This window comes from Myotis lucifugus, unplaced genomic scaffold (assembly GCF_000147115.1).
Source record: "Myotis lucifugus unplaced genomic scaffold, Myoluc2.0 scaffold_1, whole genome shotgun sequence".
NCBI lineage: Eukaryota > Metazoa > Chordata > Mammalia > Chiroptera > Vespertilionidae > Myotis > Myotis lucifugus.
Window position 1 is genome coordinate 31,093,980 of NW_005871049.1, and position 20,330 is coordinate 31,114,309.

At 40.6% G+C, this 20,330-nt stretch overlaps 1 protein-coding gene and 1 non-coding gene across 6 annotated transcripts in view; one reads left to right on the plus strand and one right to left on the minus strand.

The window, feature by feature from the left end:
- PALLD (palladin, cytoskeletal associated protein) overlaps positions 1-20,330 on the plus strand; it is a 383,511-nt gene that overhangs the window by 343,895 nt on the left and 19,286 nt on the right. For 3 of the 5 annotated variants that reach the window (XM_006081880.2, XM_006081881.3, XM_014456614.2), the window contains 4 exons: positions 8,450-8,585; positions 11,710-11,808; positions 13,924-14,145; positions 17,427-17,576. In XM_006081880.2, coding sequence (XP_006081942.1) covers positions 8,450-8,585; positions 11,710-11,808; positions 13,924-14,145; positions 17,427-17,576 — 607 coding nt within the window. Of the gene's footprint in view, positions 1-8,449; positions 8,586-11,709; positions 11,809-12,545; positions 12,597-13,923; positions 14,146-17,426; positions 17,577-20,330 lie in introns of all 5 variants that reach the window. The other 2 variants (XM_006081879.2, XM_014456605.2) reach the window with 1 other exon arrangement.
- On the minus strand, positions 3,915-4,021 carry LOC111826585. Its single transcript, XR_002829946.1, has one exon. It is a non-coding gene; the product is annotated as a U6 spliceosomal RNA (small nuclear RNA).

The window sequence follows — 20,330 nt, forward strand, 5'->3', positions numbered from 1 at the left end:
GTATATACAATGTTTTTGAACTATCTAAATTAACAGAATTAACTTACATTTAGGTAGTGATTGACTGGAAGGGGGTGCATGTAAATGTCTTTATGTTGGTGATGCAAATAAGGGAGGCCGCGTGCGATCTAGTGAAGAAATGATGGTGCCGGTCTGACCCCAGCCAGCAGTGATCTCAGGGGAGGTGATGGGGATCCTCTGTTTCTCTCTTTGCATTTTATCTCATACCTGTCATTCCTTCTGTCACAATGATGGCATGCAGCCCTCTGACATTTTTAAATAGAAAATTTATGAAGATAAATACGATGACAGCTACAAAAGTACAGTAAAGCCTTCAAAAGAACATCATACGGGTGTTTGGCATGTCTTGGTGAAGAGGGAGTGTGTGAAAGCTAGCACCCGCTCGTTTTACTGAAGAGTTCAGAAATAAGTACGTGCTAGCAGAGGTCAAGCCAGTTCCCATGTCTCAACTCCTCCTGTTGAATCCCTACTCCAGAGTCTGCCAGAATCCCAATATTGCTCAGAGAGAAAAGAAGGAAACTCTACTACAGAATATAAATGAGAAGACCTTAGGATGCTGGCTATTTCCATCTGTGTGGAAAGGTTTTCCTTTCTGGGCTGTACTAACGCCGCCTTAGAAAGAGCATTGCTGTGTTTGACTTTGACAGGGTGTGTCAAGGCGCTTTGGTTAGCAGTGTCTTGTTTTGTCAGGCACCTTCTAAATGTTGATTACATGAACTCAAAATCTGGCTTCTTCTCAAATCTTTATTGGAAAAAGTTCAGTCAAATGAATACATAAATAAGTGAAATAAAGGAGAGGTCTGTGTGGTAATGATGTGATAATGGGCTTCTACTGAAAGTTGAGTCAGAGGGATTGCCTGAGAAAACCTTTCTTTCTCCCCTGCTTCTCTGAGCTAGGAAATGAAGCATTATCTTGATACAAAGACACTAACTGCCCACTTCAAGAAGTGGGTGTTGGTTGCATGACACTTTATCCTCTCTTGTAAGACGAAATGGTACCAAATCTTGCTTCCTAGCAAGATAAGTACTATATAAATAATTTACTCCTCCTCATGTGGGACTTTGATCAAAGAGTAGTCTACCAAAGGCACTGGGTGGCCATGCCTTTTCCTAAATAGAAACGGTGGTTTTATTCTGATCTTGGACTTTGAAATTATCTGAAGAAGATAAAAACCTTAAGAGGTTTTAAGATCTTAACCTCAAGTAACAGAAGCACTTGCTTCTTATCAGCATGTATCGCAGTGACTCGTTTTATAGAGTCAACGTATTTTATACTTGCCTCCACTAGAGTCCAGTAGCTCCTGCCTTTTCTTTTAAGTTAATGGAGAAGTCATGCTGGTTTTGTGGCTGTACAAAACTGTCCCCAGAGATAGTTAGGTGCTAGGACCCCGAAGATAAGTGGCAATGCCAGGCAGCAGATATTTAGCTCTGTGCCAGCCCAGCAAGCCATCGTTATATGGCTATCCTCTGTCTTCTAGAGACGTTCCTGTTGCTAAGTCACACACTTGGATTCTTTCTTTGGGTTTGATACATGTAACTTGTAGAACATTTTTTCCTCACTTGTATTCTGAATGAAAAACAAAAAGGTAGCTCTTTATTCATGATAATAAGCCACATAATTTGCCAAAGACTGAGTGTTCCTTTCGGGGCTGCCACAACTAACTGGCATCCGTGAACTTGGAGGAACTGCCAGATTCTTGTGAGATGAATCTTCTCAATTACTTTCATTCCTATGTCATTGGTTACTCATGGTCATTGTGACAGGAAATTCAGTGTCACTTGTGTTATTTCTCTAACTCAGGGGTGGGGAACCTTTTTCCTGACAAGGGCCATTTGGATACGTATAACATCATTCGTGGGCCGTACAAAATTATCAACTTAAAAATTACTCCGCTATATTTGGTCAAACATTTAATTAACTCACCTCTAATGCCTTGGCAGGGCCAGACCGAATGGTTTCTCGGGCCTTATGTGGCCCTCGGGCCAGACATTGCCCACCCTTGCGTCTAGTTGGACGGTTCTGGCGTATGTGTCAAGTTGTAGTAAATAGATTGATGACACATCTCAGTGAAGTAGAAATACATTAGTTTTGGGGGGGTTTTGGCTGCCTTGTTTTACCAAAATTTTTATAAATTTCAGATACCTGTTTTCTGACTCAATTGCATACCAGCCATTTTAGTCTGTCTGCATGTTTACCATTTCCTTGTTAAAGAATAGGTTGGTTATTTACTAACTTTCTAAATGGTCTGTGGAGATAAGGTTCTGTTTCTCAAATGTCTGGGTAGCAGAGGTCGAGGCGGGGGACACAGGCCATGGGTGCCCATGATCACCACAGTCAGGAAGACAAACGAGAGCGAGCAGCCTGGCAGCAGCGGCAGTCAGTTGCTGGTTTGGGGAGCTCGGCACCAAGGGTTCCTCTGGTGCCTTTCTTCAGGCTGCCACAGTCCTCCCCGAGGTTCCCGGGGTCACCAGCAGAGGAAACAGCGTCCTCAAAGCTGCGGATACCCGTGGATGTTAAGGTGACTGGATCTCAGGTGGAGGCAGCGAGGAGAACACGCCTTAGAAAGAAATGTTTGCACTTTTATAAAAGAAATATCTTCCATTCCCCTCACAAATGCGGACAGGTTTACAGTTCCCATTGCTGTAACCCCGCTCTTCTACTCAACCCGGTCCATCAGCCCTGAGAGCGGGTGGAATCCCGAGGACTTGGGAATGGCACCTGGAGGCAGTGCCACAGCCCTGTCTGTGCTGGTCTCTGAGCAGCTGCGCCACCCTCAAGGGGAACCATATCAGATTGGCACTGTGCTTTTTGCCCACCTTGGCATTCTTGGCATCTGTTCTCACAGAGGGGTGCCCCATAGCCAAAGTGCTGCACTACTGCATATTCTTCGTTGCCTCTCCTAGAAGGAGGGCTTTGGTTTGAAACATTACCCCATGTTTGTCAAGAATAAAAGCAAGTCTCAGTAAGAGCCTTTATACAGATGTATTGAGAGCCTTTATTCTGCAGGCACTCGGCCCTTTATAGACATGATCTCACTGTCCCTCTCCCTCCCTCCCCGCCCCCCCACCCCCCTGTGTATAAGAAACAGGTAGGTGGGAACACTGTCCTTATTCAAGGTGACAGGCACCAAGAGGTGAGGAGATTTCCCAGGGTGCTAGAATAAGCTTAAGCAAGGAGGGGAGTCATTAGATCCAATGACTTGCCCCGGCTTATCTCTAAAACATCTGATGTCTGTTATTTCTTAATGAAAGAAAACTGCTACAGACCAACAAAGCAAAATCGCCCGAAAGTTCGAAAACAGATGCAAATGCACTTCAGTTTTCAAGTCAAGACAGTGGTTGGATAGTAACTAGTAGAAAAGACAGAAGCTGCACTGGACCCTGCAGACATGACCCCGGGTTCCTGTCCTTCTGTCCTACAGGAGACTGGTGAGCGGGGGCCTTGTCACATCCCATTAGAGGCTGAGGCTGAGAGGGTTGGGGGCTACCCCAGGGCCTTGTCATTGGGCTCATTAGGGTCCTAACAGTATGCCGTAGAGGAATCTATACAAAGTTGCAACCAACCCTGGGCAAGTATGTCCCAGCAAATTAGCAGGAGCGGTCTCGGGGTCCCCTGTGACTAGTGACAATTCTGTTGAAATGTCTGCTCAGAATAAGACATGCTCCGTCCTGGATGGCTCTATATGGAGTTATGTGGGGTTAACAAATAGGTGTAGCACACACAGGTGTGTGTTTATTCTTTAGAGAACCCAAAAGAGGATGTGAAGAGAAGCTAATATTAATACAAATTGATCTATTTTCCTTAAGCATGAGTTTCAGGTACTCACTGTACTCTAATCCCTTTGGCTTTAGATATACAAAAACTCAGTTTGTGTATTCTGGGCTTTTTATTTTTAAATATGGAACGCTTCACAAATTTGAGTGTCATCCTTGCGCAGGGGCCATGCAAATCTTCTCTGTATCATTCCAATTTTAGTATATGTGCTGCCAAAGCGAGCATGATTTTGGGCTCTTTTATATATTAATTGACATATTACTTTCGTAAACATGAGGGATAATGAAGTGCCAACATGTTAATGATTTTGCGCACTCTGGACTGTTGTGAAATTTCGTTGCCATTAGATAATCACTGACTATGAGAGGACTCTATAAGTAGTTTAAAATGTTCTCCAGACAGGTTCATGACCTCTTAAATCAGTGTTGTACTCTGGAGATTTGAGTTCCTGAAATACACTGACCGAGTTGACCTAGACTAGTATATCAAGGGGAGGATGCTCTTAAGATTATTCAGTAGCCAAGGTGGGAGGGGGGGCAGGAGGGGGATCTTCTGGGATTTGGTGGTGGCTGAATCTGGAAGAGTTGACCTCCCAGATGCTTGCATATGTGCTTGAAAGGTTTCTGCCCCACCCCCCGCCACATGGGTATTATTTGTAAACGTAAGTGACTTACTGCTGAAGCCAGAGTAAACAGTGCTGCTTTCTGCACAGTGGGGCTGAGTGTGTGAACGACTAACGGCTGTCGTGTGGGAGGCTTGGATGGACTGTGTACTGGTTGAGGTTTGCTTCTGGGTAAGGGTTTTGTGAAGGTGCTGCTTTGGGTAACGGTTTTCTTGGAATAAGCATTTTACTTGTAATTGCACAAATCATCTCTTTGTCACCACTCATTATTTCCTGATGAGCAGTTGCTCTTCATTTACCAAAAGTAGGTGCCATCTAGGGGAACAAACCACAGCCATTTTAATTACCCTGAACTCTAACACAGAGTTAGCTTTATAGGAAAACAACCCGTTTACCAAAACTTTGCCTCAAAAACTTACAACTACTTTTCTTTCCTGGGGCCTCCCCCTTCCAAATCCTCCATTTTGGTTCTTAACCCAAACTTTATATACTAACTCAGTTTTAACACAGTTTCTAAGTATTTCCTGAAGTACATTAGTCCAAATGAGATACTCTGGGGGCAAAAGGTTCCATATTAAAACAATTTTGAGAAATGCTATAACCTGTGCCTGTACCTCTGTCCCCAAGGCTCACAACGCCCTGTCAACCTGCCAGGCTCATTCTGGCCGAGGACCTTTGCACTGCCCCGCTCTCCCATAGGTCCTCACACAGGTGGCACCTTCCTATCACCTGGGCCTCAGCTGTAGTGTCAGCTGCTCAGAACTGGGATTAACGCACTGTCTAGTCATCTCCTCACACTCCCGTCCCTTCACAGCACTGACCACCTCCTGGTATGTCCTTCCTTCCATCCTCCTTTCCCTCCCTCCCTTCCTCTACTTACTCCCCCTCCCCCTCCCCCTCCCCCTCCCCCTCCTCTCTCTCTCTCTCTCTCTCTCTTTTGTTCAGCATTGTATTCCTAGAGCAGAGCTGAGCCCTGAAAAGTCCATCAGTAAAGGTTATTTCCACAGTTTTGGAGACTCCAGCCCAGGGTTCTTGGCATCTTTTTTTACCTCCTTTCCCTCTTTCATTCCATTTCCCTCGGCCAATCTCGTCTCTGGGGTTCACTTCCACGCTGGCTAGTTTCTGTAAGCTATGCATCACCTCATGCAATTTCCCCAATAATGCTATGAGATTCATGCATTTAAAAATCTTCCAATTGCTTCATTCATTTCAGTGTTAATTGCTCAGAATCAAGAAAATACGTGCACCTTAAATTTCTGTAAGGGAAAGTAATGTCTTTAAAAATAGGGGGAAACGGGGGATGAAGTAAATGCCCTTCGAATGCTGGTCATCTTCCTGTGCTTAGGGAACTGGCTTGTTAAAAAAGAAATACAGAACTATCGGGGTTTGTATTTGGATCAAAGAGTAGCTTTAATTGGATCTGAAGTTATAAAGCACCCGAGTGGCAGGAATGTCCTCCTGCCAAAGTGAATGTGCCTGCAGGTGCTGTCCCCGAGCCGTGGTCCTCAGGTGCTTAGGTCCCCTGAGAGGCAAGCGCACTGAGAGACGCTTTTGAAGTGACAGGACTTACTCAGTAGCAAATAGACGGGTGTTTACTCATTCAGGAGAGCTGCAGCTGTCTTTTAAAAACACAGTGCCCTGCCTCTCTTGTTCAGGACTCCGTCCTGCCCTCGAGAGCCCTCCTTTTGCCCCTTCCATGCTCTGTGAGAGAACACAGCTCTCGGCATGTCTGCCTGCAGACACACGGCAAGCCTCCTGTCATCGAGGCTGCTCACCGGCACACAGTTGTGCAACCGGCTTATGGTGTCAGGTGCAAATGGATGATGGGAACGTGTGCGTTCCCAATAAAGCTGGTGTACAATGAGCGCCCTGTCTTTAGGACCAGCTTTCAGGTGCCTTCAGAACCTAGCTCTTCTAGTTCTCAGATGCAAGGTTGTCGTCAGAAGAACTTTATTTCCAAAACTGAGTAACGTTTTTACTTGTTCTGAACCTGACTTGTTACGTGTGGTTTGGTGTCCCACGGCTCCGGCACAAATGTTCTTGCCTGAGGAGGGAACACAGAGAGGGGTCAGGGGTCAGAAGTGGAGATGGAGACACAGTGCATCCATGCACTCACTCCACCAGTGTGCTTTGGAGGCCTGCTATTTGACAGGCACTGTGATTAACAAAGGAGGCATATGGGAGGGCGGCACACAGGACATGTAATGCTCACGTGTGCTAAGGGTTATGAAGAAAACAAACATGGTGCAGTAGTTAATGGGGTTGACTAAGGGCCCTCCATTCTGAGGAGACGTTAGGCTGGTGACATTACCCTGAGAAAAAGGGTAAGGAAGAGAGGCTCCGGGCTTAGGAAAGTTGGCAAACTATATAGATTTTTGTTAAAGGGTTGGTTGCAAATCATAATTCCTACTGCCCTTGCTATTAATATGCCCCAAATTCATTGCCCAGCTCCTTAAAAATCAAGACCCATTCCCAGGGAGCAGTTTAAAGTTTGACTAACCACCTTGATATTACTAACACAGGATATCACAGTATTTTATTTCTTTGTGTGTTTTTTTTTAAAACCAATGTCTAACATCATCCTATTTGAACTTCAGGGGCAAATGACTAGAAAGGAAGGACCTGGAAAGCTATCAGAATGTTTCCATTATAGGTAACAGAAGACTCAACTACCAGATTAAATGCGTAAGGTTTATTGTTTAACATAACAAGTGGGGTCAGGCAGTTCCATGGTAGGTTAACAGTGTCCCCCAACAATCAGGGACGCAGGCTCTTCTTTCGAAGCTGTCGTCATTGGCATGTGGGCTCTCCCTTCATGGTCACGAAGTGGATGCAGCAGTTTGGAGCATTACACTTTGGACATAGTGATAGAAGAGGAACATTTCTTCCTATGTGTTTCTTTTCAGAGATGGGGAGTTTTTAACTAGGGCTCTACCACAGACCTCTGGCTCATTACTGTCCAGAGGATTGAGACCACTCAAACTGACATAGATTAATCACCCCTGGGTTTGAAGAGGGGTGGGGACCACCTTTCCCAAGCGCACTGAAGGATAAACACCCAACAAAATCAGAGGGAGCTCAGCCAGAAAACAAGGGGGAGTGGACAGGAGGAGAGAATGGCTGTTGGGAAGACCAGGTGCAGGCCCTCAGGAGGCAATGGGACAAGTATGCCATTTCTCCTTCATCTTTACCCTCAGCCTTGTGAGGGAAAGTAGGAGAAATAGGAGGGAAATTGCTTAAGGCACCAACGAAAGTGGATTCCACACGCACCAAGCACCAAGGCCCCGGCTCACGTGGCTCAGGGTCCTGTCACTCATCTTGGAGAGAGAGGTTCTGGCATGTCACCTATCCTGAGAGGAGGTTGAGGAGGCCTGGGATGCACCTAGCACAGCAGGCCCTGCAGACCTTCCAGGTCCTCTAGGAGAGAACATCTTCCCTAATCGAGGTAGGACAGACGGAAAGGTAACACACTTAGTATCTGCTTAGAGTGGGCTAAGTACTGTTGTTGAATCCATTCATTTCAGAGAATCGGAAGGACTGAATTAATGAAAGTATGAAAGAAAAAATATTCTCCTTCAAATCATCTCAACAGTCAGATGTGGTGTATATTTTTATTCCTGCTCATAAGAAACGTTAAGAAACTGGCTCAAAGTCACAAACTTAATACAAGACAAAGCCAGATTTTAAACCTAGGTCTGATTATAAATCACATCCTATTTTCCCTTCACACGGCTGTCTCCTTAGAGGTAGAAGGCAGGCCTTCGCTGTCCTTGGCATTTATCTAACCACCGAGGCACACTCCCCTAAGATGTCTGAACTTCCTCTGAAAACGGGTTCCAATTAGTGTTACCTGAACACCGAATCCAGCTTTCATGGTTCTTTCCAAAGTTAGTTAGAATAGATGTAGCGTAAAAACAAGAGTGGGAAGAAACACACTGACACGTGTACCCTTTCTTGGCTGGACTTGAATGTTCAACTCGGATTGATATGCCTGACAAAGGACTATACCACCTTGTGCTTCTGCCCTGCAGGGGATTTCCAAAGAAGGCCAGCAGGACTGCTCGAATAGCCTCTGATGAGGAGATCCAGGGCACCAAGGACGCTGTCATTCAGGACCTGGAACGAAAACTGCGCTTCAAGGAAGACCTCCTGAACAACGGCCAGCCGGTATGGAGAGACCGGGGGCCTGGGCTTGGAACACACGCTCCCCACATCAGAGAGCTCTTCCCTGGCTTCACTAAGACTTAGGTTCTTAAGATTTGTCCACAAACCTGATTTTATTGCCTTTGGATCTCTACATTCCTCCTGTTATTCCATAAACTATTATTGGAGTCAGGATCGCAAGTTGGAGATAAAGGAAGAAGGGCTGATTTTAAGGTCTGGGGTAGAATAAATGCAGAACTGTGATGTTAAAAGAAAAAATAACAAACCTCTGGGAGGGGTAGAGGTGGGGAGGGAGGGAGAAGGTGTGCTATGGAGCAATCTGTCTACCCCAAAGCAGCAAATTAGAATTCAAGTACCAAAAGGAGAATTGGGATTCTATGGCATGTACTGATGCTACACAAAAAAATACCTTTACTAAGGAAATCATTGCTGGCGTCCAGTTCTATTCCACTAGACGATCACTATTGACTCAATAATCTGAAAGAGTAAGGCTGTTTCAGTCTTGTTCTGGTTTGTCAGAGCAAGACAACTAGATAGACTCAAGAAAAAAAATAATTATGTGAAGGCTGCAGAATTGTAGAGTAGATCAAGATTTCTCCATTGGACTTAAATGTTTCCTCATCAGTTGTTTGTTTTTTATGTTTTTTACTGACCCTTTTCTCATCACATCAGAATATTTTAAGGGGACAGGAAAAGCAAGTCTAGCAGTAAGATTTCCCCAATGAAGGAAAGGAGCCTTTGTGTGGCTTTATTATGGAATTAGCACCAGAAAATGTGCTTGGCTCTTAAGTACAAGAGGAAAAGGGCCTTTGTATAAAGTCTCCCTCTCAGACACCTTTTTCAGAATAGAAATCTCACGGTGCTAATTATGTTTTCTAGAAATTTTAATTATCAAGCATTGATAACTAAAAATGTGAGAACAGACCTTGTTTGAACAGAAAGGTGGAGAACAAAGGTGCTGATTTTAACTATTAGGGCATCCTGATCTGAGTTCAGGAAGACTAAAATCCTCATGAGATCTTGTGTTAGTTATTCATCTCACTGAGAACAGACATTTATAAAGGGAAATGCTTCTCCCTGAAATGATCGAGTGTGTCTGTGCACATACTCGGGACGTTTTCTCTGGCTCTGTCAATGGAAGCCTTTGAAAGGTTAAAACAAGTGCTTATGGAAACTTTTTCAGGCCAGGTAAGGAATGGCATCTCTCCACTTTGCTTCTTTTTCCTTTTTGGCTGTTTAAATATTCTTTATGGACTAAAATTCTCTTGGTTAAAGTAAGACTTCTATAAGATATTATAGCATACTATATATATTATATGTATATAGTATTTTTATTTATGTTATATTTCACTGGGAGATATATCTCCCAGTGAATGACATCACAATAAGGGCCATAGATTTCCATATTGGAGAGTTTAAAAGGACAAGGAAAGTAAGGCTTCCCCTTTTAGAAAATAGGACCCTCAAGCAACTTTTCCCTAATGTTACATATTATTGTTACTTCTTTTTGGCTTCCAAAGATAGGGCTTGTGTATCCACATGGCATAGTGCTTAGAGACAAAACTGTGGAGCACATTCGGCTTCTAATGATGCAAGTGCATTCCGGTGAAGGACTATGTGTCAAATTGATGTCTCTGTTTATGAGGAACAGAGTGGGAATTATTCCAGTCCTCTCTCTGCTGCTGATGCAGTTTTCCATGAAACTTTAGGAAGACTTTTAAGGGAGCAGAATTCATTGATTTTTATTTATTTATTTTTTTAGAATCGTGAGAAAAATAGCCCTAGCCAGTTTGGCTCAGTGGATAGAGCGTCGGCCTGGGGACTGAAGGGTCCCGGGTTCGATTCCGGTCAAGGACACATGCCTGGATTGCAGGCTCGATCCCAGTAGGGGGCATGCAAGGGGCAGCCGATCAATGAGTCTCATCATTGATGTTTCTATCTCTCTCTCTCTCCCTTTCCCTTCCTCTCTGAAATCAATAAAAATATTTTTTTTTTAAAAAGAAACATGAGAAAATTAATTTATATAATAACATACTGGGCTGAGACACTCCATGCACCAAACACCTACTTCTGCCTCTTCTTGTCCTCTGCCCTTCTTGGCTAAATGAAATAATTTGAACTTCAGGGCTGCTTGTCATTTGGCACTTGACTTGTTTCAATTCCCGGCTTCAGTTGGGCCTGGAACCAGTGATTACTGGAAATTATAAATTTACCCCACATATTTTTCTGATTAGAGAGAGTTTCCAATAGAATTTGTATCCATATTCAGAAGTTTAGAAGTTAATCTAAAATAATTTCTATACTATATTTTAGATCCTGCCTTACTAATTCTTCTTTATTTTCAGTCAAATCGTTGTTTGTAAAATGCCCCTGATGGGGAAATGGTCTCTTAAATTTCATCCCAGACCTGTAATTCTAAGGCATTTTCAACCCACCACTCAAGAGCAGGAATCAGCCCAACAGACAGAATAAAAATGTTGGCATTTCTTTTGTCCTAGCAAAAATGGTTTTGGCCAAATCCAAAAGTGCTGGTTGCTAGTGCAAAAACATGACTACTTTCATTTCTTGATAGGCAAGCAGTTTTCCTCTGAGCAGAATCATGAATTGTGGGTATTAGCATTAGGAAGTATCTTTCATAGTCTGTTTGCTAACTCAGCCATGTGCAGTCACTCTTTGTGGATTATTCTATTTGCCTCCATTCCCCCTATGTTACACAACAACCGAGAAAAATGCTCTCAGAGGTGAGGCCGCCATCACTGCCAGCTAGCCTAAATGTTTATCATTAAGAATAAGTTTGGGACACACATTTTCTGTGTGGTCTCTGCCTTGTTGCTTATTTTACTCACCTTGAATTTGTGTTCAGTTGGTGGCTTGAAAGGTTAGTTAGCCCATGTCCCAACACTGGATGAGGCCATTAGGAGCAGAAGGGAGGGGGGACTGTGAAAGTCGGGACAACTAAAGCCAGGGGAGGAAACAGATTCCTTTTGCACACAGGGATCTACAGGTAGAGATACAGTTACAGAAAACAGCAAAACTCGTTTGTGTGGGGGTTTTCATTCTTTTTCGTGAGGTGGTATACAACTGTGACTTTCCTAATGTTGTATTTTTTATGATTTACTCTGTTTAGAAGTTAACATATGAAGAAAGAATGGCCCGTCGATTACTAGGTGCTGACAGTGCAACTGTCTTTAACGTTCAGGAGCCAGAGGAGGAAACGGCTAATCAGGTACTGTGTTCCTCTGGGCTTCTTAGAAAACTGACAATTTCTGTGTCTCCTCTCCCCTAGTCTTTATGGACACTATTCTTGGTATTGACTCTGTGGAAAGTATAGGGCAGGTCAAAGAAAAGCATTATTTTATTTGTATTTACTGAGCACATACTATATGCTAGACATTGTGTTAAATGATGCATAGAATTATTTCAGTCAGTGAAATCTGTTCTCTTTACCTTCTTATTGATCAGTTTATTCTCCTTTCAAGTATCTTTCTGTTTTTCCTGACCTGTGCTTTCATGCAAAATAACTGTATGTGGAGAGTAACTTATTTTCCTTGAAATTGTTTGAAATATCTAGTGACTATTTCCAATTACATTTTTAATATTTAATCAAAGTAAAATAGCTACGTACAGAAAAACTGTATCTTTATTTTCCTTCACTTATATAGTTATAAATCACTGATCAACAGAAAACCTAAAATGTTCTCCTGTTACCACCAAAAAAAGTCATTGATATAAGCCATTGATTTTAATCTCCACTGCTTCTGTTTCCAGATGCAGTCTCCATATTAAAGAAAGTTTTAAAAATCAAGTAAACTCTTTCTTGTGTCTATAGAGAAATGAATCTGAAAGGTTTTCCTGTGTTAAATATAGCTACTGCAAAAATCTCCCTTAAAAAAAAAAACTAAAACTCTTGCTAGGTTATTATTTCTATTATTAGTCTTCACCTCTTTTTTTCTGCCATTACAGGAAATTGGGTCTCCTCATGCTTCTATAGGGAGTCCTCTGGATGGTCAAAAGGTTAAGCTTTCACCTTTCTTCTCTTTCTAGTCTTTCACTTTGTCTAGTTTCTTGTGTGCTTCCTTGTTTGCTGCCATGTATGAATCATAAATACTATGACCGTGTCTATTTTCATTTAATGCCAGATGAACAAAATTAGTGCAATGTGATTTTTCTTGTCATTTATTACAAATTTGAATTTGATTGTCATTGGTGGATACTCTGAACTTTAAACTGAAAAGTTTCTCATTGTTATACCTTTCTAGGAAAAAGTGCTAACTCTTAAATGGATTAATTTGATAGTAATTAGACAAAACAACTTGTGTGTTTTTTTAAATATATTTTTATTGATTTCAGAGAGTAAAGGAAAGGGAGAGAGAGATAAAAAACATCAATGATGAGACAGAATCATTGATTAGCTGCCTCCTGTACGCCCCCTACTGGGGTTCAAGCCCGCAACCCAGGCATGTGCCCTGACCAGGAATCGAATCAAGACTTCCTGGTTCACAGGCCGATGCTCAACCACTGAGCCAAGCCGGCTGGGCAATTTGTGTATATTTTGCAGTTTTATTCATAGTGTTGTCTTCTCTCACGCCAATGGACTGTTTTTTAAAGGTCGAGTAACTTCTTTCAGAGAAAACCTAGTTAAAACAATCTTCTATTTACTACTGAGTAGAAAATATCTTATAATGGGCTGCCTTGTCGTCTTTGTACTTTGTAGGCCAGCAACTGCAGTGCCCACGTTAATCACCACAGGATGGTGGTGGAGGCTTTGCTTTTGCAAACAACACTTAATTAGACTGTCAACCCTTTGTTTCTTTTAAGGGAGTGGAAAATAGTTCCTAATAACTGCAGAGCTGAGGGAGTTCAGAGGCTGTAAGAAAAGCATGGTGCCACTTTCCTGTGGTTTGTTTGATACAGTGCTGTGCAGCACTGCAGCTGCTGGCCACATGTACTGGTGTTGCCCTTCTGGAGAAGTGCACCCCCGGCGTCAGCGTTCCCCAGAGAGAGAAATCGGTGTTCCAGCATGCTTTATTTTTACAAACAGTTTAGGGTAATATAGCCATTGCCTTTCTCCCTGACTCCCACCCCCAAAGAAAAGAAATTCATCTTCATAGTTTTATACTTTGTTTTTTTGGATGAAGATAATTTGAAATATCATATACACTTACTCCCAGATGTTTTCTATTTCATATGCAACTGACATGGGCTCAGACCCGATTGTAGGCTCTGTGGTAAAAATATCACTGTCTTCTAAGAGCCTTCATTGGAGAGGGGATGAGGCTCGGGACACACTGTACCACAAGGGATTGAGGTTGTTAACAAGATCGTGCTCTGTTTGATCCAGGAATACAAAGTCTCCAGCTGTGAACAGAGACTCATCAGTGAAATCGAGTACAGGCTGGAAAGGTCTCCTGTGGATGAATCAGGCGATGAAGCCCACTATGCGGATGTGCCTGTGGAAAATGGAGTGGCACCAGTCTTCGAGATGAAGCTGAAACATTACAAGATCTTCGAGGGAATGCCTGTCACTTTCACATGCAGAGTGACTGGGAATCCACAGCCAAAGGTGAGCTGAAAACATGACTTTTTAGGAGTCATATTTTCTGAGGTAGAGTTTGGCTTCCAAATTACAGTATGTATAGTAGGAGAGAGAGATCCAGACCACCTTTCTCAATACCCATGATGTAAAATGCTTGAGGTACTGTAAGTTCAAAGCCAACTTCAGGAAGCATTGGAAATCAATAAGGGTGGAACAGGGGTATCGTTTGGGTTTGAAAAATAGAATAGAATTGAATAATTGACAGAAGCTTTTCATACACCTACATCATTTACTCATGTGACGTCATCAGTGCTACTTCCGAACTGCAAATGACTAAACTGAGCTCAGTGAGGCTAGTTAACTTCCCCAAGGCAGAGAGCTGGTGAGTGGCCAGGCTTGAACACGAGCCCGTGCACGGCACCATACAGCAAAGTGTGCTTACCGCTAATTATAAAACCAAAACTTCCAATATTACAAAAGGGGAGGGAATACTGTTGAGAAAGGATAATCAAAGAACATCTGGTACTCAGGAGGTCTGGGCTGACCTAACGGGGACCGCTCCATACAGAAACGTAGAAATGCAGATAGAGCTGCACTGTCTTTACAAGGGAGACGAGATTAACCGCTTAGTAGCCCAGCAAAGCAGTAACAGAATGACACTTTTCCCTAGAACTTGAGAGAATTAAAAAAAAACCACACACACACCCATGAGAAACTGAAACTTCAAATTTACCCTATCACATGATATGGAGCCAAAAGCTGAGAAATTAATAAGAAATCGAGTCCAGGATAATTAAAATATTTAGGTTTCTGGTGAAGCAAGCAAAGGTTATCTTGTCCCATAGGACAGTTAGGGGCATATCACACTTCTACAGGGAGGGAGGGAGAAAAAATGAGTTCCTAGTAAAAACTTACAAACCCATATGAGGAAATAAGAAAACAGAAGTCAGTCAATGACATTATATGGAATAATCTTGATACTATAAAATAACTGTTCAAAATGATTGAAGCAATTTTTAAAGGAATAGAAAGTTTAAGAAAGAACAGGACAATACTAAAGACAAGGAAAATTTGTAACGTAAGCACATAGAAATGAAAATCACACTCACTGAAATTAAAAGCTTACCAGGGGTGTAAAAGAGCTGAAATGAGAATCAGTTGAATGGAAGGGGGGAAAGTGATATGAAATACCTGAAACTTCTGTGTGTTAATGCTCCACATTGTTGTTTTGTTTTCTCAATAAGGTAAGTTTTACCATCATGTTCTTTCTCTAAAACCAAATTCTAAGCCCATAGTCAGAGAAACATAGAAAAAGAAAAAAAAAGCCTTAAATTTTCAACCCATATCCACCCCTAACAAAAGGAGACTTCTAAATAAACTGTTATTAGAGAAAACTTCTTTATGATATTCTTGGCATAATTTTGGTAATTGCTGTGTATTCACACACATGATGCCAAATGCATACATTAAAAATCAACTTGCAGCTTATGAATGAAACTGAGTAAGAAATTATATCTTGAACTTCCATAATATTCATAAAAGATCCTATGTTAAACATTAATCAGTGCTTAAGATCACTGATGTAGTTCTAAGATTACTGATTCCTGTCCTTAAAGGATATTATGTTCAACTTGAAGATGGGCTATTGTAAGTAACAGAACTGCGTTTTTTCTAGTACAAGTTTAAATATTTCTTGGCTTTAAAAGGCTTAATTTTTTTTTTTTAGAACTTTTAATTAGATTTTCTTCATCCTTCCTTCTTTCCTCATTGCCATTCTTTTCTTCCCTCCCTGGTTTAAAGAAGAATTGCTCTTTTTTTTCTGCATGATATATAAATTAAGATTATTAAAGTATGGAACACTCACTATGTTTTTAAAAATGTATTATGCCCTTGACATGCTTGTTCTGAGACATGAGAAGACTAAACAGTAGTCTTGGTAAAATTTTGGAACTTTTTCTTAAATTTCATTTGCAAGTTGTATTCCAAGTATAATGGAGGTGAAAAATACAATTAAAGGAAAGAAATGACTCGGAAGAACTGGATACTAATTACAGCTTCTCTGTTCCATCAGCAATCATGGAACCACTAAGTAGAGTATGATAATTATAAAGTATAATGCTTTATATAGTTTAATTTTTTAGAACTAAAAGTTATTAGTCTAGTTGATTATTTTTAGGTTCTGGAGACTAAAAATAGTTTCTGTAAATTTGGAGCTAACTGAAAAATAGAGGTTGGAAGAGTTATAGCAGTCAGACCCTGGTTATTCATGCACTTATTTAGTGCTGTATGTCTCAGGCCTTTCCCTATGTTTTGAAGTGGACGTTTCAAAAAGATTTTTCAGATTCAAAGGCTCTGACAGGGAGTTGAATTTGAATGCCAGTGTGGCATTGAAAGCTGAAGGCTCTAAAGGAGTTTTCACCTGTTAGGAATGCTTTTGGTTGCAAGGGACAAAACTGACAACAAAGAACTTACTGTGGCTTAAAAACAGAGTGATTTATTTCCTTCCCTACCAGTTAGTCTGGAGGTGGGTAGGCATTAGTGCAGCATTTCAATCATATTAGGGCTGTCTTTCAACTGTGTAGTTCAGAAATAATCAAAAATCATGAGCGATCCATTGACCAGTAAAAGAAGGAAGGAAGGAGGATCTACAGAAGATGTCATATGACCATTTAAATGTTTATTTCACCAAGATTCATTTTTACTTTATTTTTTGCATTTAATTTTCTACCAACCCAAGTTAAAATATTATTTGAAAATTATTACATTTAAATACTATTGTGTTTTCTTTAACATAGTGGAAGACCTGGCAAACTTTGAACCTTTGGTCATATGCTCCTGGTCTGGAATTAAAGCAGTAGAGTTCCACCCGCCACCAGCCCTGAACTGCTGCCTGCCTCCTCCCCACCATTTTAGTGTCTAACATGGTTCAGTGGAATGATTAGAGTTTTGGGTCTGTTTGTGTTCTCTAAAATAACCCTTTACCTTCACTGTATAAGTACTACCTTCTAATTGAGTACATTTGCAATTAGAAAGAAGCAAAAAGAAAAATAGTATATAATAAATGACTGTAAATACCTACTTAAATATTTTTAAAAGTAAAAGGAGAATATATAATTTTTTAAAACTAAAATATAATTAAATTTGCTTATTACCTACTCTTTTCACTTAAAATTCAATTGCCTGTTCAGATGTTCCAATTAGCATTTGAAAGTGAAAACTCAGATCAGCTCTGCAGACTATAGTTATTTATCAGTCCCCCAAACAGTACTACACACACCCTTAATTTTTAATCTTGTTTCTTTTCACAGATCTACTGGTTTAAAGATGGAAAGCAGATCTCTCCCAAGAATGATCACTACATCATTCAAAGAGATCTTGATGGGACGTGCTCTCTCCACACCACAGCCTCCACCCTAGATGATGATGGGAACTACACCATCATGGCTGCAAACCCTCAGGTAAAGAAGGGTATATACAGGTCTTGCTTCAGTTCTGTGTGCAGCTGACCTTTGAATAGCACAGGTTTGGACAGCACAGGTCCACTATCTGTGTGTTTGGTGGTGGTGTTGGTTTTTTGTTTGTTTGTTGTCAGTAATTGAAGTAAATGTATTTTCTCTTATGATTTCTTAATAACATCTTCTTTTCTCTGGCTTACTGTATTTAAGAATACAGTATATAACACAGATAACACACAAAACATGTGTTAATCGACTGTTTATGTTATCAGTAAGGCTTCTAGTCAACAGGAGGCTATTAGCTTGGGGGAGTCAAAAGTTATATGGAGATTTCAAATGCGGGAGGGGGTCAGCTGTCTAGAGCTTACAGACATTTATCTGAACAGAGGAACTGTTTGATTAAAAGATGGAATATTACCTCTTTGATTTGAAACTATTTTCCCAATTTCTACACCATCTCCATTTGAAGGGGTAGAAAAATTCTTTTCTTTTTTTTCCTGAGTATTTATTTATTCCACCAGGGGTTTTTCTATATGAGTAATTCTGGTGCAGATGTGCCTTCTTTCCATACTACCAAGGGCCTAATATGTACACCTATGATATAGGTGATAGGCAAGACAAAGTCCTGAGACAGAAAATAAGCCAGCAAAAAATACAAATCATATATCAGTTCAGATAGGATTAAGTCTATGAAGTGAAAAAAGGAGAAAAAGATGAGATGTGTGTATTATGCTATAGTAAAAAACAAAAAAGTACAATATTTAAAATAGATATATACCCACACTGAAATCAATGGGATTTAAATAATGTATAAGTGTAAATCATAGTTCTGATAGTACCCATATAAAGGAGTCCCCTCTAATCTGCAGATTCAGTTACCAGTGGTCAATGCAGTCCAAAAATATTAAATGGAAAATTCCAGAAATAATTCATAAGCTTTAAATTTCACGCCCTTCTAAGCAGTGTGATGAAATCTTATGCTGTCCTGCCTGGGACATGAATCACCCCTTTGTCCAGCACAATAAGATTTTTTGAGAAAAATCACATTCACGTAACTTTTATTATAGTATATTATAAAATTATTCTATTATTGTCGCTAATTGCTTACTGTACCTAATTTACAAATTAAATGTGATCATAGGTGTGCATGTAGAGCAGCGGTTCTCAACCTGTGGGTAGCGACCCCTTTGGGGGTCAAACGACCCTTTCACAGGGGTCGCCTAAGACCATCGGAAAACATATATAATTACATATTGTTTTTGTGATTAATCACTATGCTTTAATTATGTTCAATTTGTAACAATGAAAATACAGCCTGCATATCAGATATTTACATTACGATTCATAACAGTAGCAAAATTACAGTTATGAAGTAGCAACAAAAATAATTTTATGGATGGGGGTCACCACAACATGAGGAACTGTATTAAAGGGTCGCGGCATTAGGAAGGTTGAGAACCACTGATGTAGAGGAAAAGCATAGTATACACAGCATTGGTATTAACCATGGTTTCTGGTATCCACTGGGGGTCTTGGAAGGGATCTCCTGCAGGTAAGGGGGGACTACTATAGCATTCAGGATTTTTTGTTTGTTTCCATCCAATTGTTTTCTCTTGTTTTAGGACCAAAAAATCAATTGCTTAGAATTTAATAGGCGGCTACCTGGGTATCATGTTATCATTCCAAAACGGCAAATTCTTTTTTATTGAATATCTTATATATTTTAGGCACTATGCTGGGGACACAAAAATTATTAAGAAGTTACTTTGTACATTAGAACTCACTGTGTGATGGGATATTTTTACAAAGTCAGCAGAAGTCATGTAAATAATGCCTTTTTTTAAGAAAAAAAAAAGGAAGCTAAAGTTAACAGTTTTCAAGAGGTTGTTCTAAAATCATTTTTTAACATTCCAGTCATACCATATTTCTTTTTAAGGAAATATTAAGTGTCAGAAAATGATAGATAATTTTAGCAACTTTTACAAATGTGTAAGTTCATTCAGTGTCCTCCTATCCTAATATCACGTTGTTGTATAAAGATATATTTCTAAGGTAATACTAAGATTAGAATGAACCTCAAATCATCTACCAATTAGGTTGTGACAGAGTACAGCAAACTCTTCAGTGACAGAGGACAGTTTCCACATTAGTGCACTTTCTCAAGGTGCTAATGTTTCAATCAATGACTACATGGCCATCACCTTGAAAAATAGTCAAAATCACAACCTTCACTGAAAAGTTACATGTTAATGTTTATTTGTGTTCATTTTTGGTGTATTTGAGGGAACAAAAGTGGAACCTACTTTTTTTTTCTTACTATATTTTCAGTATGTTTCCTTGACTATTAACAAATTTCAATTTTTAGTTCTCTGCCTACTTAACACTTGGAGTGGGGGAAACGAGTTAAGTCGGCTCGCGTGAATTGCGCGTACTCCGCGGGAGCCGTCTTTAACTCGGTTCATATAGATTTGCGGTGGAGTGCGGGAAACGTGTAAACTCGGGCCGATTGTAGTGTATTTGAGGGAACAAAAGTGGAACCTACTTTTTTTTTCTTACTGTATTTTCAGTATGTTTCCTTGACTATTAACAAATTTCAATTTTTAGTTCTCTGCCTACTTAAAAGTGGAGAACTCAACAAAAATCTAAAATGTTTCTTTCTGTTGGGTTCTTTATTCCTCTTTCCCCTAGGAAGACTGGGATATATTAAGGAGACAGAATTAACTGTGTCCCTTAAACTTAAACAGTACTGGGATCCTG